Source organism: Larus michahellis, chromosome 3 (genome assembly GCF_964199755.1).
Source record: "Larus michahellis chromosome 3, bLarMic1.1, whole genome shotgun sequence".
NCBI lineage: Eukaryota > Metazoa > Chordata > Aves > Charadriiformes > Laridae > Larus > Larus michahellis.
The window spans coordinates 131,389,935-131,415,516 of NC_133898.1; the positions used below are offsets into that span (position 1 = coordinate 131,389,935).

The 25,582-nt window shown below is 48.3% G+C and overlaps 1 protein-coding gene across 6 annotated transcripts in view; it reads left to right on the forward strand.

Moving 5' to 3' along the window:
* Nucleotides 1–370: 370 nt before the first annotated feature.
* The window catches only part of ASXL2 (ASXL transcriptional regulator 2), a 126,829-nt gene continuing 101,617 nt past the window's right edge, over nt 371–25,582 (forward strand). For 2 of the 6 annotated variants that reach the window (XM_074582230.1, XM_074582231.1), the window contains exons 1-2: nt 403–610; nt 13,607–13,843. In XM_074582230.1, the coding sequence (XP_074438331.1) occupies nt 554–610; nt 13,607–13,843 (294 nt within the window). In that variant the 5' untranslated portion in view covers nt 403–553. Of the gene's footprint in view, nt 611–13,606; nt 13,844–25,582 lie in introns of all 6 variants that reach the window. The other 4 variants (XM_074582232.1, XM_074582233.1, XM_074582236.1 and 1 more) reach the window with 3 other exon arrangements.

A 25,582-nucleotide genomic window follows, 5' to 3' on the forward strand; every position in this document is an offset into this window, starting at 1 on the left:
GTGTCGAGACAGGGAGGTGGGTGGCAGTGGCTGCATGAGGTTAGGGGGCTGGCAGCCACCCATGGCCACTGCTGCCTGCAAGCAGCGAGAGGGGGCAGCTGGCGACCCTGGGCACTGCGGGGGAGGGCGACGGGGCTGAAGGAGCCGCGGGGAAGGGGAGCCGCAGGCCGTTGATGGCAGCCGGGGTCGCTGTCTCTGGGCGGGCCGCAGTGCCGCCCTGAGGAGGCCCCGCCACCGCCGCCATTTTCCCCTCGGGCGGGGGGGGCGGGACCGCACCCTTTGGCAGCCGCGGCGGGGCGGGGACTGCGCACGCGCCGCGCCAGGGTGGGCGGGGCCTCCCCCTCCCCGCCGCCCGTACAGTAGGTGGAGTCACGCGGGCGGGGTCACATGACCGGGGCCCTTTACAGTAGGATCGCAATATGGCAGCGGCGGTGGGCGCAGGGGTTGCCGCTGTCGGGGCTCTTTGCGCTTAGAGCCCCCTTCCCGCCTCCCCTCCCGGGCGGACGGAACCCCCAGGGTACCTCACAGTCAGCCTTGCCCCGTCGCGTCCGACATGAGGGAGAAGGGCCGCAGGAAGAAGGGCAGGACCTGGGCAGAGGCCGCCCGGACGGTACGCGGGGCCTTGGCGGCCGGGGGAGGCCGCTGGGGCGGGTCAGAGGCCTCTGGGCCGCCCCGGGTGGTGCGGGGTTCCTCCTGCCGGGGAGGGGAGCGGCCGCTCCCGTGGCGCCCGGCTCCGCTGGGAGCCCGGGGCGGCGGGGGTGGGCGCAGGACGGGCCTGCGGGGCCGCAGGGTTGGGAAGGGGCGAGGTGCCGCTCCGGGTGTGCCCGCGGCTGGCCGGGCCCTGCCGGCAGCTTTGGTCCCACGCCGCGCCCTCGCATAGGCGGCTTTTTTTATTTATTTATTTTGACCTGTTCTCCAGTTGCTTAATGTGCCTGGGCATAAATTTATATGGGAAGGTTTGTGGGGGAGGGATTACCCTCCTCGTGTTTGCAAAATGCTGTGGTTAATGAGCATGTAAATAATATTAGCAAACATGCAATGGTTTTTCTCAGTATTCTCAGTGTATCAGCGTCTTTCATGCAGCAGAACTTGTTGCAGGAGGAGCTGCTGAATTCCCTCAGGTCAGGTAGTGAGCTGTGAACCCTAAAAGGAGAATTTTTATCTTCCCAGGCTGACAGTCTTTGTTACCGTACTGCTTTCAAGATGGGCTTACCGTAGTTTCTGTGTGGGGCAGGGACGTTAGAGGGTGGATGAAAGAAAAGGGAAGTTGAGTAGTGGGACAAGTGTGAGAGAGAGGAAACTAAAAACAAGTGCAACCTGCAGGAGCTGAACAGAAGCGTTGAGTTGTGAAAGTACAGCACATGCTCCTGAGAGTTCTGTATTTGCAGCGCGGATTCAAATCTACCTAATGGAGAGGGGGCGGAGTTCGGGTTCTATCATAACCATTCTGAAAGGGGTATCTGTTAAAACAAGACTGGAAAAGCCTGGCTGCAAAGCAAATGTAAATAGGCAGAGACTCGCAAGCACTGTTTTCATAAATAGTAATTTATTTGAACCTTGTATTTACAAAAGGCATCAAAATAGTTGCTCTTCTTTCAGGAGATACGCTGCAGTTAACTATTTCAAGAATATAAGATGCTATCCCACAGGTGGACACTAGTTTCTCTGCATATGGTTTTGTGTATGTTTTTTAACTATTTGTTTTGGAAAAAGAGTAGAAGAATCGCCAGTGTAGGGTATAAGTAGGTCCAGCTATTTTTCAGCTGATGTGTGCTGCTGTTCATCCACTGATCTCTTCCAGAATCCACTTAAGGGCTAAAACACTTATTTCGAAAAGCTGCACTGAAAACAGTCAAAACTGAAGGTTACACGTTACCCTGGGTTGCATACTTAGGTTCATGGCAGAGGCAGCCAAAACTAGGAAAAGATGAGTAAATGCTTGCCGAAACCTCAGTTTTGACAAATATTTCTGTTCGTGTATCCAGTGGGAATGTTAAAATATTCTGGTCAAAGTCCAACTCCAATCTTCAGAAAGTTTCCCTGGAGTTTTGGTTTGAAATAATGTCTTTTGATTCTTGTCCTAGCTTGTGCGCTCGTATTGGCTTCTCAGTTGCTGGTGGCTGAAGTTCGTAGGGTTTATTATAAAACTGTGTTAAGAAGTGCAGCAGCTCTCAGGTACCCTATTCTTCTGCTCCTGAAAGGTAACATAAAGCTTTCCTCAAGCTTGAGAAACGTTCCATTTTGTCTCCAGTGTAGTGTTGCATCTCTGTGCTCTCTGTGGAGTTAGTTCTGCGCTTGCTGCGCTCTCGAAGCTGGCTCACTGTGGGGTGGAGTGGGCCTGATAGTCACAGGTCAGCATGGAGCTGCAGGGGAAGAGGCTCGGGGCTGCGGGTTTTGATGGCAGCTGGCTGTGGACCTGCTTGTCCTGGCAAACTGCCCTGAACGTCAGTGTAAGGTCATTGCAGCTGATGTTTCTCTGGTGATTCTGTCCCCCCTCTGCCTCCTCGCTCTCTCCAGCACCTCACCGCTGGTGCTCCTAGGTTGGTCAGGCAGTTAAACCAGCAAAAAACTGTTGTCATTGTTAGGGTGCTGGTCTGGCTTCGTGCCAGTTCAGTCTTCCTAACCAGGTGTTTGGGATCGGCTGCCCTCCAGTGCAAGGGAGGTGATGGGAATGTGGGGAGGGGAGAAGCACCAAGGTAAAATCTACTTGAATTAGCTTGAGCTGTTGTAGCAGTTCAGCTTTAGCTAGAAACATGGTGGTAAGCAACAGAAGCGTGGCCTTTCTGTTTGCTAGAAGGAGCTCAGGTAGGTATATGGGTAAGGTGCCTTCAGTGGGACACAAGCTGTGCTTGCTCTTGGCCGTGTAGGGCTATTAATTGGAGCAGAACTGCAGTGTGAAGTAAGGAAAGGGTGCCCGATGTGGGCAGCGTGTTCAGGGAGGAAGTTACTGTTGATAAACAACCTTTTGCTTATTTCCTGGCTCATTCAGTAAATTTGCAGCTGCGGATGGCTGTTAACTTGTGACTTTTCTCGGGACAATGGCTGGGTGTCCCTGCTGTTAAAGTAAAAAGCTTCATTGAGGTAAGAAGCTGACACTATATAGTACAGAAGTTTAAGATAACAGCACACAGGTTTAAGATAAATACACCGTATATGTCTCTAACTTGAAGTACAGTCTTCAGATACAGTCCGGTGGTGGAGCAGCCAAGCTGCAAAGTCACACCAATGGGACAGCGTGTCTGGAGAAAAGAGATGATTTATCTATTCTGCTGAAGACTAGAACAGGCAGATCACGTCTGTGCTGGTAAACTCGAGTTTTAGGGCTTGCTTTCTGGCCCCAAAGCTGCCTTGCAGAACCCATATGTGTCTGTACTGCTGAACCTCCTTTCTTTGAACTGGGTGACCGGGTTTGCACTGCCTTTGGCAGGCTGGCCCATGCTCATTCTTGAACTGGTGTCTGGGCTCAGTTTGTAATCTCACATACGGCTCTGTGCCAGCGACCTTGCACTAACCTAATGATGGGGACAGCCGGGCTGGTGCCTGTGCCTGGCTCTGGCTGAGCTAAACATACAGCTGTGGCAGTCAGAAAACTGTAACGGAGGCCTGTTAAGCTGGTGCAGGCAGGTGAGAACAAATATTCAGTAGTACTTAGCTTAGCCTGATTGGGGTAATCATTGTCATTGTAGTACTGAACTGATGCTCACAGGGGCTGTGGTTGAAGGGGGCAGACGCCACGTTGCGTGTGGAAGGGGGACTTTGGTTGTGCTGCAGAAAAGTTCTGGGTTTTGTTTCGCCTCCTCGGGTCTCAGGGTTGTTACTCGTTGTTGCTTTTCCTCTTGCTTGTGTTTAACACAGTTCTTGTGATGCAGCTTTCCAAAACCGAGTGGGACGAGAGCACAGCCGAATGCTCTGTGCATCTTCCTGCTCTGCTGTGTGGTGGAGCGCGGCAGCGAACGGGCTGTTGTGGTGCGTTAGTGGCCTGTTTAGACCCAGACAAGAAGTCCTGTTGCTGGACAGAAGCCACAAACAGGCTGTCTTTGTGCTTTGTTTGCGTGGAGGAAAATGTACGCCGTCACGTGCCAAGTTTGAAGACATTTGGTGTTTGTTTTTCATGGGAAGTCCCCGTGTGTGACCTGACAAAACATTTTTTTGCTCTACAGCCGCTGAGTACCGAGGCGTAGGGGCCGTGTGAATGGGGGCTGGAGACGGTGTCTGTAAGTGCTCCTCGGCCAGGTCATCTAGGAGCACAAAACGCAGTCTTTAATGCTACCTGTTCGTGAGAGGGAGCTGCTGCAGCCGTGTTTTTTCCTGTGTGCTGATTTCCTGTTGGGTCAAACTGACTTTGGCTTCAGAGGGGGGAAATGCAGGGCGAGAATGCCCTTGGGAAAGCAGACAGAGCCTAAACCTGGTGTGGTGGACATCTCTGAAGGCGTAGATGGCCAGGTACGAGTCCTGTCGTGATGCTGGGGGTTGCCGTGTAGCTCTTGTGATGTGAACTCAGCTTGGCTCTGGCTGTTTGTTTGCATCACTTGTGTCAACTGAAGAACTGAAATGAAAAGATGTGCCATCTCTGAAACTGATAGTGCAGAACACACGATCTGATCTGGTGTTCGCGGGCCCATCTGCTGTGTCGAACAGGAGATGCTGTAGTGAGGTCAAAAGGCAAAATCAAGTAGAAAGGCTTTTGTTAGGGAAACAAATGGCAGGCTCTTGGAAGCTGACTTTATTAAGACTGTCCTTCTCATTAAGGTGCGGTTTTCTGAGGGGTGTTGGAGTAAGGCGTCTGAGGGATGCCATTTTCCCCTGCTCTCTGTTAAAAGATCTACACAGAAGAGCGGGTGGAAGGATCCAAACTGTAGAAGTCGCCCGTTTGTCTACAAGTACCTGAGTCCACTTGCTCACCCATAGGCACAAAGTTGAAAACTGCAAAGGTTCCAAGACTGATGCAAAAAATATGCAGAAATTCAGAGGATTCGGTAAAACATCAATTTGAGGGACTGATCAGCCTAGTAGACGATGCGGTTATTTTTTACTACTACGTATTTCAGGTGCCCAGCTTCAGCTCTTCAGTGTATGGGTCGGCAGAGTCGAATTGAGCGCTCGCGATTGTTTTTTGAGAGAGGAGCGGTGCTTGGTTTAACTGGGTACCAAGTGCACGTGATGTCTGAGGCGGGTTTCTTCATCTCACCAGTCCTTCAGAGGTCTGATCGCTCAACTGGGGAAAAAAATCCGGAGGCTGATTTGGAGCACAGCAGGCCTTTCCTGGTGAATCTGAGAATTGGCTTGTCACTTTTCAGCAAGGTATTGAACGAGGTAGCGCTGTAGAAGGTTAAATGATTAATCAAAGCTTGTGAAATGAGCTGATAGTTGAAGCTGGTGAGGCTGCTTGTATTTTTTTTTTTTTGAGGGGTTGTTGCTGTGTGTTAGACTTTTTTTTTCTTTTGGTTCTTTTTAAATCCCCTAAGTATTATCACAGCTTCCTGCCCGGTTCTCAGTCTGTGTCCAGGTACGAGACCTGTTTGCACTGTGGACAAGAAGCGGTGGCTGAGGTCGGTCTGCGATGTCTGTTAAATGCTTTTGCAGAGACTTCTGCGGGCCAGGCACAGTGCAGTTGGTAGCCACTGCTCTGGTGACAAAGCCATGGTACAGCGTCCTTCTGCCACGTGACGCATCTACGTGTCTGCCAGCCAGCAAAATACCTTGGCAGTGTTTGGAGAGAAACAGACTCACGGCTGCACAAGACTGAGCGAAAGTTGGCACAAACTTTGTCACATGGTCATAGAGAATTGCAGTTTTTCTTCCCTACTTACTCATACACATCTTTTATTGACCACAGCACTTGGATGTATTTTTCCTGCATTTTTTGAAGTTGTTGTTTTGGGTTTTTTTAAGGACTTTCCTGTAAAGTCAGCAATTGCTCTGCAAATGTGAACTCTCTTTTGGCCCGTTGTGGGCTGTATCCTTTGATATCTGCTCTTCTGGATGCTAGAACTTCTAGTGAACTGAAAGTTGCCTTGAACTCCCCTTGGGAATCTGTAGGAGACAAATGGAGGCTTAAAAAATTCTTTCTGATATGGCAACAGAATTTGGAAAGGCTGAGATGGAGGAGTTAATCCTCTTCAGTTGCTGTAGCAAACCGGCGGACTACAGAATCTGCCCTTCTTCCAATCACAGCGATCCAGTTATTTGCCTGCCATTTCGAAAAGTGTTTTCCAAGTCCTAGCCGGTGTTGCTGCTAGGAACTTTAACCTCTCAAAGGCGTCAAAATCCCTGTGAGTTATTACACGTACCTGCTGCTTTGGCTGTGCAGTTGTGCTTGCCCTGGCGGCAGCTGAGTGAGCTCGTTGGCCAGCTCTGTTGCTGACCCACAGGGCTGACAGTGCAGTGCTGTGCTGAGATGTGGTTAGTTTTACTGCTCTTAGTACAACTTTTTATTATGAGATACCCGTGGGGGCTGGCTCTTGGCTTGAGGGCTGGGGAGGCTGCCTATCCCAAAGCATCAGTGCACACGGTGAAGTCTTGGAGTGTTATGTCCCCGCCGCAGAGCAGGGTGGAGGCGGGTGGGTGAGCACCCAGCTCGGCAGCACAACACGCAGAGAGTGGCGGTGCCAGGCGGGGAATCCCCGGCAGTCACGGAGCGTCGCAGCCTGGCCCGTGGGCTCTCACAGCGAGCTCGGAGTTGGAGCTTTGGGCAACTCTTCACTTTGTTCTCTGTTCCTGCAGGAAACTTCAGTGGTACTGAAGGATCTTGAACACGTTTTCTTTATTTCTATTCTTATTGCAAACAATAAATGCAGCTTAGATAGTAATTTTAATACAGAGCTTAGACATACTTTTGCTTGGTCTGTCGTTAAGATTATTTTAGCACGGAAGGATTTAAAGATATGGTGCAGACTTCCTTGAGTGAGCTCGTCTCTAGAGCTGCAAGAGCACTGAAATGGCTTTTCTGCAAAAGTTGTGGTCTCCTTTTGAACCAGCTGAGAAATGTAGATGTGCAAGTGTGTCTTGAGCATTTTTTGTGCAAGGCTTTTCCAAGTGAGAATGTTCGCGAACAAAAGCCAGTTTTGTTTCATGGATATTGCTTTGTAGATCTGCAGAGGATGGTTAAAATGAAGCTAGCCACTGTGTAGTAACCAGCACGTTGTCTAGTGTCCTAAAGAAATGCAAGAATCCTCTTTTACTAACATGTAGTTGGACTCTGGGTATGACGCAAGCTTTTTCTACAAAAAGAGGGAGATACAAATATGTTGTGTTTAAACCCTGTGCTTCACAGTCTGCGTTTTTGCGCACCAAGCGCTATTCGCATTAGCAAGTAACACGGGGTGATAAAATCGCCCTGTGGAGGGAAATCGGTGGCAAGGAGGAGTCAATATCGGTGCTGTGTCTGCTGCAGGGTTTTGCATCGAGGTAGCTCTGGTGTGAGCCACAGGGCTGAACTTTTGCTGCTGCCTGTCATGTGTGGGGTGTGCTCTGAACCCAGAGGTGCCCCTCCGGCTTCACCCAAAGAGAACCCAGTGCCTTCTCCCGTTGCTGCTCAGCCGAGTGAGCCAAAGCATGGGAGGTGGAGCCAGCTGAGAGCCAGCAATGTGACAGCTCTCCTGATCAGAGCTACAAGACTGAAATAATGTGGGTGTTATTGCCCAAATATGCCAATGCTGAAGGAAGATCATCCCGGGTTTTTTTTATTCAATTCTGCATGTGCATCCGTTGCCTACAGTGCATCTTAAAACACACCAGAAGTGGATGCTTGATAGATCTGTGGGGGTTTTCTTCTGTGATTGTCAGGTTCTCCGGTTATGTGGTTAGCTTAAACTGTTTGGAGGGCCGAGAACAGCCAAGACGTTAGGTCTAATTCTTCCTGTGTCTCTAAAACATCACTGCTGTAAGCAGCTGTGGGATCTTCTCAGAGGTCTGATCTGAATTCATCTGAATGAGGCAGCTTCGTTAGGATGTAGTGAAAATACTCTTGCTGTTACTGAGTAGCCTTCCAAATAAAATGTGAGAAATTGGATAATCATGCCTGTCGCTTATGTTCTGCAGATGCTACAGAACTCTGCGTTACAGAGAAGTAGAGCAGCATTACTGCTGTGGAGTTGAGTAGAGATGAAAATTTGGAGGACTAAGCATGTGAGCTTATCACTTGATAGCTGTGGCAGTAAGATTATACAATTACTTTTTAAAAAAAGAAAAAGCCTCCTATGATGCAATGTTCACCCTGTTCCAGTGCGGAAGCCAAGGGATGGCAAGCGCTGTGTGCCAGCCTCGTGTTCGGAGAGCGCGGGAGGAGATGTAAGCTGTGGAACTTGCTTCTGCAGGACATTGTGGATGCTAAAGGCTTGCATGGGCTTGTAGAAATCTGTTGCAGGTTACCAAGTACCTGGAAACTTCTCTTATTTTGGAAGTCCTAAGCAGTGTGGAGAATGGGAGAGCAGCCTCCTGGGACGTTGAGATGTTAGATAGTCACACAGAAGGTCCGTCGAGATCTGGTATGGCGCTGTATCGAGTATGTTTAAGTATTGAGTTCAACTTCAGGCTCCTAGAATGGCTTCCTGCTTTTCTGTGTAACCAAAAGATGTTCCTGGTGTGCTGAAGGAACTGGCCAACGTGATTGCAAGTTGATCCTTTAGTGTTCTTAAAGAGCTGTGGTGCCTGGGGGAAAGCTCCTTGTGAGTGGAAGAGGGGAAAATGTCGTGTTCGTCTTCAAAAGGGTGAGAAGGAGGATGTGGGAACTAGGCCTGGTCATTCTTAGCTGTTTTCTCATGCATGTAGGAGAATGATGGTTTTTTTGCAGGACAGCCAGTGTGGATGTCCCAAAGGTAAGCCGCTGCTGAGCAAGACGATGGTGATGGCTGGCTCTGTGGAGGAGGACAATGCAGTGGATGGTGTTTACCTTACCTTCAATGTGGCTTTTGGTGTGATTTCCCCCCACCATAGTATCCTTACGACCAAGCTGGTGAGACACAGGCTGGGTGAGCAGGTGACAAGGTTGGTGCACAACTGACTGGAGAGCAGGCACCAAGGTCTGGGCAGCCATGCAGGGGTCCACTGGCTACCGCGTGGCAGTGATGGTCCTCCGTTTTTGGTACTGATGCCAATGCTTTAGCATTTGCCCTTGTGGCCAAAAAAGCCAATGGCATCCTGGGGCGCATCAAGAAGAGCGTGGCCAGCAGGTGGAGGGAGGTCATCCTCCCCCTCTGCCCTGGTGAGGCCACAACTGGAGCACTGGGGCCAGTTCTGGGCTCCCCAGTTCCAGAAGGACAGGGAACTGCTGGAGAGGGTGCAGCAGAGAGCTACCAAGATGCTGAGGGGACTGGAACATCTCTCTGATGAGGAAAGGCTGAGGGATTTGGGTCTTTTCAGTCTGGAAAAAAGACGGCTGAGGGGGGACCTTATCAACACTTACAAATACTGAAAGGGTGGGGGGCAAGAGGATGGGGCCAGGCTCTTCTCAGTGGTGCCCGGGGACAGGACAAGGGGCAACGGGCACAAACGCGACCATGGGAAGTTCCACCTAAACATGAGGAGGAACTTCTTTGCTGTGAGGGTGGCAGAGCCCTGGCACAGGCTGCCCAGAGGGGTGGGGGAGTCTCCGTCTCTGGAGACATCCCAACCCCGCCTGGACGCGTTCCTGTGCCACCTGCTCTGGGTGACCCTGCTCTGGCCAGGGCTTGGACGGGATGATCTCCAGAGGGCCCTTCCAACCCTATAATTCGGATGTGTAGCGAAGGTTCCTGTTGTAATGGGCAGAACCCCGATACATCCATCAGCAGGGCTTGGTGACTTAGGCAGCTGTCTGCGGGTGGTCAAGTTTATTGTCCTTCCTCTGTTTTCAGAACAAAGGGAAGCAGTAAGTCCTGTGCTGCTCAGCGTGGCTTGGATTGCTGTTCTCCTGCAGAAGTATTTCCATGTTGTCCGCTGTAGCCATAGTGTAACATGTTTAAATGCTTCTATGGTGGCTGTGACTTTCTCGTATTCCCCTATGAGAGGAACCCACAGCTCCATTAAGACAGTTGTTTAGGAGCTGGGTATCTTTTAGATATTGAAATGTAATTTAATTTTGTAGTAGCTAAGTGTTTGCTCTTCTAAAGAAGTGCATGGTGTGATTATAAAGGTGCATGATAAACTTCGTGATTCTTCTCAAATTAGGGTGAATTTATTTGCCTGGTTAAAACCAAGTATATACCTATAGACTCTGCAGCTAGCTTATGTACATATGTGAGTTTGGGGTTCTTGGGACTTATTTTTTTTTTTTAACTTAGATATATATGAAAAAATCAGTAGCAACAGGATTAGGGTCTGTTTGCCAGCTCTCCAGGAGGTTCAGTGCGCTTTTCTCTTCAGGTAAATTCAACTGTAAGAACCTGAGAGCACAAGAGAACTCAGTCACACCACGGGCAACAGCTCTACCTGTGTGTAATGCTTTGGCGTGAGCATGAGCTCTGCCTCACATACGACAACATTGTGATTATATGTGGTTCTGCAGTAGTTCCATAGAAGAACATCCAAAGGAACCCTTGCTTAAGTGCATTTCTGTTCATTCTAGACCAAAATGATGAGACTACTGGTTGCTTCCAACCAGGAAGCCCTAAGGATGCCATTGCAACTTTGGGGCAGGAACTGAACTTTGAACTTCCCTCTCCAGAGCAGATTAAATCTTTATTTTTAAGACCACAAAATAACGGCAGTGCCACTGCCAATAACGATATGTTCTCTTAGAACTGTTTTCAGTGGCTTTATGGATATTAGATACTGCCTTTCCTTCTAAAACTGCACTGGGTCTGCTGGAGTCTGATGGCACTTACTTGTGTTTTACGGGATTCTCAATTCAAAATTAATTTGATAAGATCGCTTCTTAAAAATGTCCTTGTTCTTTTTCTGGCAGGTGATGCAATTTGTGTTCTGCTGGGAAGAATTCTTTCTTCCCCACTTTCCATGTGGGGAAATTTGAATTTGCTCTTAACCCTCATACAAGAAGCAGCAATAAACGTTCTCTCTTCTGGCTTGCAGCTTTGCTGCTTGGAAGCTTTGTCTGAGCACAGTCTACACTGTCCCGATACCTCATCTCCCGAGACCAACAAAACCCCATTTACTTCTCTTCCCCTGCGCTTCTGGCACGCGGTGCACAAATGGAGCATGTTGGGGGTTTGTGGCCGCTGAAAAGTGGCGTCAGGCTGGTGTTCCTGTCAGCGGGGGCTTGTGCAATCTCAAAAGATGTTAGGGGTAAAAGGTCAGTAATTCTCGCAGGGCACTGCCTGCACTGATCCTCTTTCCCTGCGGTGGATGCTTCAGCAGAATCATAGTGGAAAATGACAGTCGCTTCTTCATGAGAGAGAGTTTTAAACATGAAGCTTTTAGCAAGCCTTGCAGATCACGCCTCAGGCGGCTGGAGGCTGTGTGCCGTAGCTGGGAGCAGGAGTGGGGCTCGTGCGCTGGCGGTCTGGTGGCATATGGTGTCCCCACACGGCTCCGAGGGCTTTGCTCTGCTCTCACCTGGGATATTGGCTCTAGATCCTGTGGTTCTCGAGCTGCGCTTGGAGCGAGCCCGCCTGGATTTGGGCATTGCCACAACTCTGCTGTATCGCTCCTTCCAGTAACTTCTGCAGAAATAACTCACGGAGCAAGGTGAAGGGTTGGAAATGGCTCATCGCTCTCGTCTTGAGAGCCCATGGGCTTTTGGGCAGGATTCCTCCGTGGTTGGCTCCAGCCGAGTACTTAGTCCACGGTGCAAATACTTTGAAAGGCACCGCAGTCTGTATTAAGTTGACGGTATTTAACTTTCATCCGTCTTCAGCATTTCTTCCCTTTTACCAACCCCCCATGGGACTGAGTGAGAGCTGAGAGGGCTCCTGTATCAGCTCTTCTTTAAAAGTGTGTGCAGTATCAATGTAGTTCTGCTTTCTCATATACAGTCGTATTAAATGTACTTCTGGAAATATGGAATTTGAATTTTACATTGTCTTTCTGTAATTTGGACATAGCTTTTCTGGTGGTAGAAGGTCAGCAAATAACTTCTTACGCACTTTGTCATGGAAGTTAAATGACACAATCTTTGCCTCTCCCAAGTGTGCCTGTCGGTCTGTCAGCCAGAACTAGTTCAGCTCTCCTTAACCCCCACTGAAGGTTAGATTCCTCCTCACTGCCATGAAAAAGCCAATGTTTGTTTCATGGTACTGTCATAACATCACTTAAATTATCTTTCAGCAGCCAGTGGGCAGGAAAACATGAAAAGCTTCTGGTGCAGGTTGTGTGAACAACTATCTGCCATTAGAATAGTAAGGTTTAAAGGTTTTAAACAAGATTAAAGCCTCGCTGAGCTAGATAAGCTCTGTTTTAAAGTATTAGCACACACCATCACTTGAAAAGTCTGCCCCTCTCTTGTTAAGACTTTAAAAGGCAGCTACGGGTCTTCATGGTATGTGCTCACCTCCTTGCAGCTGTTTCCACCTGAACTTGCAGATCTCGGTTCTTGTTGGAAGGTCAAACACCAGAGTTGTTCAGATAAATGGCAAAGAAAATTGTCCCCTCTCAGCAGTGTCATTGCAATAGTGGCTTTATCCTTCATCAGGAAGATTTTCATTCACATCTGAACTTGGATGATTTTTCTTCCACTAAATAAACATCTGTTTTGGAAAAGCAACTGAAATAAAAAAACACCTGCATCTCTGCATTTGACCTTCTTGCTTTCGGACGTATGGTGAATGAACAACCTGAGAACCACATGGCAAGGCACATGTAGAGCCCTGGTTGTTGTCAGTGGCTGTCTTAAATCTTGAAGTTCTGCCTGAAACGTGCTGAAGGTGCTGGTTTTCCTTGTGGTGAAAGTGTTTGCAGGGGGTTGGCAGTGTAAGGGGCTTACCTTACCTTACCTTACTTCTGCTGGAGGCTTCCAGCTCTTTGCTGTGCAAGTATGAATTCTGCAAAAAACCCATTATTTTTTCTGATAAAGCTTTTGACTTGCAGATGAGCACTTAAATTCCGTAACAAACTGGTTTTTTTTTTTGCACAGTTCTCTACAAATAGTGTACTTTCCCTAACCAAGCAGCTAATGCACTTCAACTGCCTTTTATTGTGATGTTCCAGGCTGCCGAGGCTTCCTGTCTGTCTTTGACCTAATGTCTCCTCTAGTGCTGTGTATAGCTAAATGTTTGCCAGTCTTGAAAGAATAAACGTTAAGGTTTCCTCTCTGCTCTAGGGGAAGGAATGTGGGAAAACAATATCCTCCAAAAGAGCCGCCCTGGTTCAAGTTATCTTCCATGGTTACTTGAATGTGGAAATCCGGTGGCTCCAGTTAGCCCTGACTTTCGGGGTCATCTCTCTGTCGTCTTGTTTTGTGGGTGTTTCAAAAGCTGGAGCTGCAGTGACTTTACCGTCTTCTGCTACATCTGTGTGGAAGCGAGCGATGGCCCCTCGCCTTCTGCGTCTCCTCCTGCCTTCTGGCCCTACGGGCTTCCCACCCCTTGGCCTTTGCAGTGAAGTCTTGGGAAATACCGGTGCCTTGCATGAAATCTGCTCATCCCTCTGTGCTTTTCACCAAGAAGCCTCTTGCACATGCTGTCTTGAGTTTTCCTGCGTTTCTGACCCTTTTTTTTTTTCCATGTAACTGAAGGAATATCATGGAGCCTTGCAGTCCAAACAATGCCTTGAAGTTGTCTGGTTTGGTGCTGATGCTGCCCTAAAACACAAGTGGATCTGGAAAGGAATCATGGAGTCCTGGGTGGTCTGCTGGCTCTGCACCAAGTGGTGGTGGGGAGTTAAGAATGTGCACGACTTGTCTTGTGCTGGCACGTGTGGAGAGCATCGGTGTTTGTGTGCCACTCCTACAGGAGCACAGAAGAGTGGAAAGGTGGGAGAGATGAGACTTGTTGGTATAAAACATGCCACTTCATAGAATCGTCAGGGTTGGAAGGGACCTTAAAGATCATCTCGTTCCAAGCCCCCTGCCATGGGTAGGGACACCTCCCACTCGATCAGGTTGCTCAGAGCCCCGTCCAGCCTGGCCTTAAAATCTTCCAGGGATGGGGCTTCCACCCCCTCTCTGGGCAACCTGTTCCCATGTCTCCCCACCCTCATGGTGAAGAACTTCTTCCTGACGTCCAGGCTGAATCGACCCATCTCTAGTTTTAATCCATTCCCTCTGGTCCCACCATTACCCAACATCCTAAAAAGTCCCTCCCCAGCTTTCTTGGAGGCCCCCTTAAGATACTGGTAGGCCACTCGAAGGTCTCCTCGGCGCCGCCTTTTCTCCAGATTGAACAACCCCAACTCTCTGTCTGTCCTCAAAGGAGAGGTGCTCCAGCCCTCTGATCGTCCTCGTGGCCCTTCTCTGGACACGTTCCAGCACGTCCGTATCTCTCTTGTAGTAGGGGCTCCAGAACTGGACGCAGTGCTCCAGGTGGGGTCTCACAAGAGTGGAGTGGAGGGGGAGAATCACCTCCCTTGCCCTGCTGGCCACGCTTCTCCTGATGCAGCCCAGGGTACGACTGGCTTTCTGGGCTGCTTTCATTTGGAAGCTCTGACTAGTGACTTTGAAAAACACTGTCTTCATGGCTTATCGGAACTGGGAGTTATTGAAGGGGGAAGCTGGGGAGGGACTTGATCAGGATGAGGGATTAATGGTTTTAAATGGAAAGAGGGGAGATTGAGATGAGCTATTGGGAAGAAATCCTTTGGTGTGAGGGGGGTGAGCCCCTGGCCCAGGTTGCCCAGAGAAGCTGTGGCTGCCCCATCCCTGGAGGGGTTCAAGGCCAGGTTGGCCGGGGCTTGGAGCAAGCTGGGCTGGTGGGAGGTGTCCCTGCCCAGGGCAGGGGGTGGCACTGGGTGGCCTTTGAAGGTCCTTTCCCACCCAAACCATTCTGTGAAGAAGCCACCTCCTGTGCTGACAGATTCAGAAGTTTGTTGCTACCTGCTGTACAGCTACCTCTTTTTTTTTTTTTTTTTTAAGCTGTATTTAAACCTCCAGTCTCTCTCAAAGAGCGCTCACCGGTGCTGACGTGTAAGACTTGGTGAAAAGCATTTCTGCTGCTTGCCTTCTCTACCGGCAGCAAAATGGATGCAGTGAAATGCAGCAGCCTTGGTGGCAGTGTTTAAAGCAAAACAAACCCCCTAGTGTAGCTCAGCAGCCTTACCTCTCGCTGCTGGCTCTCCCAGGCAGAGGGGAAGGCTCACAGCAGCGGTTTGGGGTAAGACAGACATGCCTGAGCATCGACTTCAGAGCAGCCATCCAGGTTTTCTGCCAGACAGCCTGAATATCTCGCCAAGACTCAACAACCCTCTCTTATGGTAACAAGAGAGACTTCTGCATTTCAAGGTCTATCAAACTGCATTCAGATGAGATTGTGAGGAGCTGTCAGAGCTTCTGTTCTGAGAGATTTCCCTTCAGAAGGGAAGATTAGCTAGATGAATAACTTCAAGTGAAGGCCCATAGTGTTTGTTCTCATGTCAGGTCAGTAGGCAACAAATTTCCCATGGTGTCTCCGCTTCAGCTTTCTGAGTAACGCAGAAGCTGAAATAGGAAAGAGAGCCCGGCAAGGGTAAAAGAACATAAAAGGTGGTAACTGTTTTACTACAGGAAAAAGGGTTGATAATCCTCTCCTGGCTCTAATTGTTGGAGGACAAACCTTAAAAGCTGAAGTAGTATTGATATTCTCCTGGTAATTTGATTTGATTTTTTTAAACACTCTTAATTATTAGAAGAAGGCAGAGTTCTTGAATGTTGCTATAAATAAGGCTTTTCTCATGGCTGGCAGTAACTATTACTCAACTGGCGCATGTTCTGGTGACTTCAGTTGGGCTGGTGCATTTAAACGACCTTAAGTATTGCTATGATGTTCATGGCTAAGGACACTTCTCAGTTGGAGACTTCATAAATACCTGTCCAGCCGGAACAATCTGTGATGTCTCTTGTCAGTGCTGCGCTAAAAGGCTTGCTGTTTCACCTCTGGCAACCAGGAGTACAAATCAAGCTGATCTTTCCAGATTGTCCTGAACATGCGGTTGTTGACCCCATGCATCATAGCCCGGGCACCCGAGGTCTGATACACGGGGTAAAAATAGCTGCGGTGGCCTTGGCTCCCAGTGTGCTCCTTGCGCTTGAAAAACAGCCCGCAAATGCGTGCCTAAGGTGTTAAATACGATCCTGCGTTCAGACCTTGTTGCATCAAAACCGACGGAGAAGTATGGTGCTCTAAGTATTAACAAATCCACAAACTGCACCCTGCAACTCGCTGGTTTTGTCTGTACCACAGGCTGCTGCGGATGCTCGGTTCTTATTTTCCTTCTTGGACTCTCCCTGCTTTAGCAGGAGGATGAAGCTGGGCAGGAGCCCGGGCTGGCACCCCCAGGAGATGCAGTTACCCGCTTCCTGCGGGTCCTGCGTGATATTTGCAAGTCAAAGGCTGGATTATGGACTGTTCCAGCTGCTGCCCGATGGGGAGGTGTGTGTCGGCTCTGGCCTCTCTTTCTACTGCCACAGGAGTGTGTGAAGCTGCTTGGAAAACTCAATTGTAAACCCCTTCTCTATGTGTGTGTGTCTTTTTTTTTTTTTTTTAAGGTAAAATTATTTTTAGCTCGGATTAGATCCCTGATCTTGTTTACCACTTTGCCAGCACACGTGGCTGTGCAGCCCGGAGGAAGGGAAGTGTGCCAGAGGTGCAGGACCATCTTTCAGCATCAGCATGGATGCTTCGGCTCGCAGAAGTTTGGTGTTTTAATAGGACATTCAGTCACTAGAGACAAATGCAGTTTCTTGGCAGTACGTTAAGTAAAATAACTTGTCTAAGTTTAGTTGCTGGTCGCGTTGGTTTTAACATGCCCATGCTTTCATGTACAAATACTGAAAACTCCTCACAGGCCTGCAGTGCTGCTGACTGGGGAGCTGGCTTCAGTTCAGCTCTCTGCCCCGGTGGCTGTCTGAGGACTGGTTATTCTTGAGACTTCCTTGTTGGGCTGCTGCGCGCAGGTTCTGGGACTCTGACCTCTTCCGTGTTTGCTTTCCAGTTGCGTTGCCATTTACCTTTTTCTTGGGAACCAGTGACCTGCACGACTGTGCTGCGGGTCCCATGCTCTCTTCTCACTAGCTAAATGTAGGCACGACTACAGGGCTTAAACTTATTAATTTAGTTTAAGTTTAATTAATTTAGTTTAACTTAATTTACTTATTGGGAGCTTAAGATCATTTATACTTGGAAAAAAAAAAAAGGCATAAATATGCACATACATATAGAATCATTCAGGTTGGAAAAGACCCTTGGGATCATCGAGCCCAACCATCAACCCCACTCTACAGAGTTCTCCCCTACACCAGATCCCCCAACACCACATCTAAACGACCCTTAAACACATCCAGGGATGGTGACTCCACCACCTCCCTGGGCAGCCTATTCCGGTGTCTGACCACTCTTTCTGGGAAGAATTTGTTCCTAATGTCCAGCCTAAACCTCCCCTGCTGCAGCTTGAACCCATTCCCTCTTGTTCCATCGCTAATTACCTGGGAGAAGAGACCGGCACCAGCCTCTCTACAATGGCCTTTCAAGTAGTTGTAGAGAGCGATGAGGTCTCCCCTCAGCCTCCTCTTCCTCAAACTAAACAGTCCCAGCTCCTTCAATCGCTCCTCATCAGATTTATTCTCCAGGCCCTTCACCAGCTCGTTGAAATATGTGCAAAGATGATAACTTTGCAATATTTTGCATCCAAATCCTGAACTCTTGCACTGTGTGTAGGAGCCAAAATGTTCAGCAAGTCTGGCATAATAGTTGTCTCTTGTTAATAATTGTGACCTTCTCATGTCGCTTGTATAGATCACTACCGTGTAACGTCTCAGCCTTCTCAAACCTTGAGACATAACGGAGAGGGAAGTTTTTTTGGAAAAGGCCACTCTGTTAGTCCTCACTGATAGACTTCTGCCCCTCTCCCATCCCATACGCGGGTTACTGCCGAAGGTGTATTGCGCATGAGCCCTTGCCTCAAAGGTGCCTTTCCACCTTGTTTGCTGTTACCTAAATTCAGGGATGTAAGCTCCAAATCCAGATGCCTTGAATTGTTTTGTAGGGATGGTCACTTTTTGTTATGCCCACAAAAATCTATCCTAGACAGCAAACTTCTTCCAATCTTTGAGGCTGCTACAATGCTGTCAAGCTTCTTTCAAACTCTTCTTACTTCACTTAAAGCTGAGCTTATCGAGCACCTGGGTGGGAGGTGGTGGGAGCGTGGGGGTGGTCATGTTGTCTCTCCTTTGACAAGTTTTTCGCAAATCCAGAAATGATTTATTTGAAGCAGCACTTTTTCCTCTCAGCCATATCCTTCAAATGAAATGGTCACAACTACACAAAATACTCCAGTTTTGGTTGCTGTGTGTGCTGAATAGCGGTATACAACGTTAGACCTGTGTCCCTGTTGTGCCTCACCTCTCCGGTGGTGCATCTCAGCAGACACAAGCAGTGAGCATCGGTGGAACTGCTGCAGCAGCGTACGTGGCCTGGTGTCCTCCCGTGTCCTCCTCCAAGTTCACGTTGAGCTCCGAGTTGTGCAGTTGCCCAACGGGGTCCTCGAGGGGAAACGTGACCCTTGGGTCTCGCCTCTTCACCCTGCTGTTCAAACACATTTAAAAATGGTGTGACACACCACAGTCTCAAATGCCGCATAAAATGACAACGTGCACTGGCATTTAATAGCACTTGGTTTCTAATAATGTGGAATTGTCCATTCCTTCTTGACCTCATTTCTGGTTAAAACCTTGAATAGCATTTGGCTAATTGGATGAGTAGTAAAGATACTGCAATCTAGGTCAAGTCCTTCCGTCCCCCTCTTCACTCCTCTCGTCCCTGCCAGCGCGAGCCGGTGTTCTGCACGCTGCCTCTGCCCAGCCCTGCTCCGCACTGACGGACTGAAAAGGAATTTCACATACACGTTGGGTTTTTTTATAGCTGACCCACTTCTCGGTCAAAGGTTTGCATTGCATAAAGATTCTTTCTTGCTGAAGGAGTGTATAAGGAAATTTGCAGCTCTCGCTGGCTTCTGTAGCTGCAGCTGGAATTCTCCTCCTAGAAGGGCACGGCCAGGAGGTAGGAGGTCCATGTTAGAGGCGAGGCTGAGGCGTAACCTAATGAGCAGGTCCTGCTGCCTGGCCCTCCAGAGCACGCAGGGGGTTGAGCCAAGAGCTCTTCAAGTTGCTGTGGATTCACGGCTTTCACGAAGTTCAAATTCTATTTCCAGGAAGAAGCCCAGTGTAAGTGATGATGACGTTTACAGCATTAGGTTGCCCAATTTTAATTCCCCCTTTCTATCAGGGAGTAATCAATAGCAAGAATTCCAAAGTGCATTTTTACCAAAGCTTGCTGAAAACTTGAATGGATTAAGGTGCTCTTTCATATCCAGTCTTGGAGAATCTCTCGCTTAAACCTCGGTGGACAGATGCTGTAAAAAAACCAACCAACCAACCGGAAAAAAAAAACAAACCACAACAAAAAAAAACCCCCAACAAACCCCAGCCACTTCAAACACAAGTTTCCGTGAGGCTTTTATCCTACATAATTTTGAATAGTGGCATGTTACACGGCCATAGTTACATGGGCAGAACTGATCGCTTAAAACTTTCTTAAATTGTGAAGTACGGCCAACTCCTACTGCTGGCAAAGGGGGAGCTAGAAAAGAAAACTTAACAGTACCACCCCGAAAGAGTCGTTCTGTGCTGGATGGATCTGGGGGAGGGGATGTCTTTTTTTAATTCCCTTAACAAGAGTTTCAGCTCCTGTATTCATGAATGATTCATGGCAGCCTTCTAAGGCGCTGCTTGCCTGCGCTGTCGCTGCATTTCGGTGAGGTGCATGCTAATTTGCTGCCCTGAGAACACTCGGGAGCTCTTAACTAACCTTGAACCTTGGTACGTAGGAATGGAGGTGTTGATTAATTTGAGTTGATAAATGGAGTGGGTTCCCTGTCACGATCCTCATCCTTCTTTGCCCAGCAGTCATCACTAAACCTTTGGTTTTGTTCAGCGATTGCTGTGTTTCCTGAAGACCTGGCGTGGAGACTAACTGGAAGGAGCTGGTTCCTGACGTAATCTGCTGGAAAGGACGCAGCAGTGGAAGCGTTGAAGCTGCCTTTCCAGCTTGTAGTTTCTAACAGTATGGTTTTCTATTAGCTTTTTTCATTTTGGTACTTAAAGATGGAAAGATAGGGGTGCACTGGAGACATGTGGATAATTTGGTGGTGTGGCACGTTTGGGGTGGGGGAAGTGGTCATGCGCTGCTTCAACAAAACTTAATATGGATGCTGTTAGTCCTTCTGAAATGTAATGTTTCTATTTTGTAAGTAAAATACCAGACCATAATGAGAACTGTAGAAATTCTTTGTACAGAAGAGTGTTGAAAGCTGAGCTGAATTGAGAAAATCCTTTTCTTCCAACTTTCGAGAGCCACAAATAACTAGGCAGGGCAGCGAGGGTACGAAAAGGCAGGGGGAGGATTGCTGACAGACGAGACTGAAACGGCTGTGCCAGAATTGTTTGGTTTTTTTTGCTCCGCTGTTCCTGCTAGTGTGAATGGTCACATTCCCAGATGCTACAGTTTTATTCTCAGTAAAATTCTAGGGGCTTGCAATGTGAAATGTGGAACGGGTAATTAGGAATCATAGATTGCTTCTGCATCAGGTTCAGCCTAATTACGATCCGGTGGCTTTAGAGAGGCGTGAACGGGCAGTTGGCATCAGGAAAGCTTGACCTCTGGCGAGTTCCCCGTGCCTGGCAGCGAAGCTGTGGTGTGATGGCGCTTTGCTGGAGCACTGACTGGCGTGGAGTTGAGTGATACAGACACCTATTTTAGAAAGCTTCGCTGAACTGTTGGAAATACTAGTAATGAAGAGCATTGATACGGGAATAGGGCTACTCGACAGAGCTTTCTGCAAGTGACGCAGCACAATGAGATGGGCCTAAACGTTGGCTGACGTGTCGTAAGATGCAAGGCTTCCCACGTGGACATCCCGAAGGTCCCCTCTGCTTTTGTTGAGCTTTCCCTTATGCAGATAAGAGGTGAGATGAATATGGGTGGGGTGTACCCAGAAACAGCATTTTCTGCCCTTTGGTGCCCATCAGGTGCACTGGTAGGATGAAAAGCAAATAGTATTGCGTTGTCTGCATCTGCATTTGTGGAATGGAGTAAGCCATGAAGTGTCGCGTGTGCCTGGCAAAGGAGCAGGAGAAGCTCCTTGTGTCACGAAGGCACCAAACCTTCACTTGGGTGTTGGGCAAGCTTGTCAAACACAGGCTTGGTGCAGCAGGAACACCGTCTCTGATCGGCTCACGGCTACGTGCAGGACGCTCAAGACCTGCACTTCAGCTACAGAAGCAAGAACTGGGCTCAAAACAAGTAGAAGAGCTTCAGGGGTCCCCAGGGTGATGGCCACAGAGTGGAGGAGGGAGGAAGATGCAGCCCTTCCTGGATTCATGATCCGGCGCAGAGACCACTGCTGGTGCCAAGACTCTGAAATCTTTTCAGCTAAAGAAAAACCTGTTTGTTCCAGAGCTACTTAGGAGATGGAGATCCTGCCTCACCTCCTGTCTCAAGCAGACGTGCTTGCCTGTGTGCTTTCACACACATTCATTTAAATTAGTTTTGCAGCTTTTACCATCTAAAAGTCCCACTGCCTCTGCATAATCAATTCTTCATCTTTGAGTTACAAAGCTGTCACGCAGTAGCTTGTCCTCCCTAGAAATGTAACTGCAGAAGATGCTCAGGATAATATATTCTGTTGAACAGTGTGAGCTTTGATAAGCTGGTAACTTTATCACAGCCGAGTTGGTTTGTTTTTTTTTTTACTTCTGTCCTTCCCTGCCCGCTATTCCTGCTTCGGGAAGAGGAAGGCCATACTCCATGGATTTGCTTTTAGTCGCTCAGGCTTGCTTGCACTTTCCCTGGAAGCAGATATCTGTTTGGTGGTGGGCTTTCTTTTGATAGTCCTACTGGAGATAAATGTTTGACAAGCGCCAAGTTAACACCTTGCTCTTACTGACAAGTGTAGGCTAAACACAAAGGTGTAAGTTGAGGCTCTGTTGCTTACTTTCTAAGCTGTTTTCAGCTAATCATCAGCCAACCGATACAATCCCAGCCCTTTGTCTTGCTCTTGTGCTTTAAGATTATCTTCCTGTGGTTTCCCTCCTCTTCTGTCAAAGGATTGAAGAAAGGAATAGAACCCAAAATGGGGAGATTATCTGCTCTGTCTCGTATTGTATGAGAAGATAACAGTTTTAACTCTGTTAAACCGAAGATATAACTCTGTGTAACCAAAGATTTCTACTCACTTGGGGTGCCGTTCAGAGGAGATAAATGTCCCTCTTTTTGCGGGACATTTTGCCCAGGACACATGTCTCTTCACTGCGTTGATTTAAAAATAGCACTGGTAACACTGGTTGGTTTGATTCTGTGATGTGTGGGTCAGTGTTTGGTGGATTTCCAGAGCAAACCTCGGCTGTACCTATGTCCGGTACCACAGATTTAATTGTGGGGAGGGTCATCCCCCTCGATCAGTCTGTGTCTCTCCTTTAGAGTGTGTTGTCCGGCGGCTCGGCTGTGCAGCACCAGGGAATTGCCGTGGCGCTGGGGAGTTCCCCGTGAGGACAGACTGCCGTTACCTGGGGCTCAGAGCGAGAACGGTTGTTGACTTCATTCTAAAAGATTTCTAAAAGCCAGGTGAAAGCTTTGATGTAGAGATGAGATTGTTTTGGTTTTGGGGGCAACAATGCTGGAAAACACATGCCAAACTACTCCCAAAGCAGCCAACCCCGGATAATCATGCTTAGAGGCTGGTTGGTTTCTTTTTCCCTTTTAAACCCCTCCTATTTGCACTTAACACGGATACCTCAGCGTGCTGATTCTTGTAAACTTTTATTATGCGAGCTCTTTGATTCTGATGGTTCCTGTCCCCCATGCTGGGGCCACCAGTCTTAACGAAGGCATCGCTGATGGTCGCCGTGGGTCCTCTCTGAGGTCCAGCACTGGGGTGGAAGCTGCTCCCAACTGGACTGGGCCACCCATGAGAAGATGCATGCTGGCACTGCACTTCCAACCCCATCCTCCTCCTCACCCTTGTCCTTCCTCCTCCTCTGTCCTGCTGGTTGGGACCTGGTTGTCCTCGTCATTGACTTGACCAGCAAGTTCGGATTTGTAGTAGAAATATTTTTCTTGACGATTAAGAGGGCACTTGCCTATAGGCAAATCCTCACTGTATAGGGAGGTGCTGGAAATGCTTTGGGAATCCTTGAGTCTGCATTTTATTCTGAAAGTGAGGAACGCTGGTAGGCAGCATGGCCGGAGCTGAGGGTTCCTCTGGATCGTGTTGCAGTAGCTCGACCTGGGACCTGGAAGCAGAATATGGACTTTGAGCTTGAGTTCAGCAAAATGATAATAAGACAAATGAGCCTTGAAGTAATTTCTATTGTCAAATTTGCTTTCCTTTTATAGTTATCTCTTGCCTTGAAACATCTTCCGCTCGGGTGTTTCCCTGTTTTTATCACACACTGCAGAACTACCTCTGTTTTAAAGGGACACTGTAGTGATGAGGACTTCATGCAGCGGTGAGAGCCCCGACTCCTGTTATTCCCTTGCGTATGTTTGGTCTCTGGTACACCTAAACCGCCCTGCGCATCTCTCCCATTAGCTAAAGAATAAAGAAACGTGTCCCATACCCGCTTGCGTCTGGATGCAATTGGAGCTTATGTTTTTGTTCTGTAACAGCCTGGGTAAAATGTGGCTTTGCCTATTCTGCTGCAGATTTGAGGCGTGACACCTTCTTCCCCTCTTGCCAGTGCTTGTAAATGAGTGATATCTGGGAAACGTGGGAGAAGTGAGCTGCTTGGAAGAGCAGAGGTTTGTAACTGTGTTGTTGGAGACTTTGTTGTGGCATGGGAGGCTGGTGCTCGTAGGGGACTCATTTGTCTGGGCCCACTTGATGTAGCTGCCTACCTCGCTTCGGGAACGTAATGCTTTCCATTTAATGGCAGCATAAAGGGTGTAAGGGTAAGAAAGCCGCCTTTTTTCCAAGATGTGAAATTAGGAAATATCTTTTCTTCTGATGATCCTGTTTTCTTGGAAACGTTTGCAGAAACCAGGACAGCTTCAGGGTGCAAAGCAACACATATCATAAGATATGTATATAGAACTACAAAATGGTTTTTGTTAACAATGAGCCAACTAGAATATTTCAACACCTAAGGCGGCATAATTGGAGCATCAGTGACACCACCTCAAGTATACGGCTTCCCCTATAGTGAACACTGACACGTTTCTGTAGTTATAGCTAGGTTCCAGTAATGAGGTTTTTTCAGTAATGCGCTTGGCACTTGCTGCTTTGTTCTTTGGATTCATCTTGGCTGATGCTGAGCATAGTATGAACGTAGCTTATACATCCTGACTTGATTTCAAAATGCCGCTCAGATTCAGTTCTGTGCAGATAGCAGTAGTAGTTTTTATTTATTTACACACGGTAACTAAAAAAAGGACTTGGGTGAAGATCTGATACAGGATTAAAAGGGCAGGAGAGAGAGGAGAAGGTAATTAAAGTGTATCTGTTTTTTTAAGAGTCTCTTTAATCCTTGTACCTGGTTCTTCTGGATCAGCTTGTAAAGCAGCACGGGGTTATTACTGCGTCTGAAGGTGTGAACTGCTTTGCTTATCTAAGTAGGCTGAGAGTGAGTATTAAACAAGTTTCTTAAAGAACATGAGATGACAACTGATATCAGGTTAGTGCACATTAATCTTGGTCCTGGGTAGCCAAAGCTAGTCATTTTATCGGTTTCACCTCTGGCGCTGGTGGCCCAACACAAGAAACTTTGATCCTACAGTGCAGGATTAGCTAAAGTTAACGAAACCACAAGGAGCCACAATGGCCATGGAGCAGCGCTGGGGTTAAGGCCACTGGGCTATCATTGGCCTCTGCGCCTCTTCCTTAAAGGCAGTTGTGGATAAAAGCATGCCAGTCGGGTTGTGATGGGCGGGAAGCAGCCCCGCAGTGGGTGGCTCCTGCAGATTTAGATGTTCGTGACCCCTGTTCGGGGTATGTGCGGATCTTGGCATGCTGCTTAAAGTTATTTGGTGGGGGGCTGCGTGCCTTTGGAACAGACGGGACTGGTGACTTGGAGCCCCCTGACCACTTTGGGGGCTGGGTTGTCCAACCTCTTCATTTCTGGTTTGTCCTTGAGTCTGGTCGGGGATCAGCCGCACAGGAGACGTGTGTGCTTTGAGGTTCTGGGAAGCATCTGACCACTGTAAACAAGTCTCTCGGTTCTCGTGCAAACTTTCTGCTGTTGGAAGAAGCCGTGGCCGCTCAGCCAGAAAAGTTGTTTTTCCAGATGAGCTTGTCTAGACTGAGCTTAAGTGTCAGTCATGTTTCCCAAATCTTGGACCATTCTCATGATTTTGTTTTATTTAAGCCGTACCTAATTGCTTGATATTCACAAGATAAAATGTTTTCAGTGATCCAAAAGCCTTTTGACAACGACCTGTTCCTGTTCATGGTTTTGCAATAGTGGCGGTGTTTTATCTTTCCTCGTATGATGTCTTCTTGAACTTGCAGATGATGAAAGGGTTTTCGATGC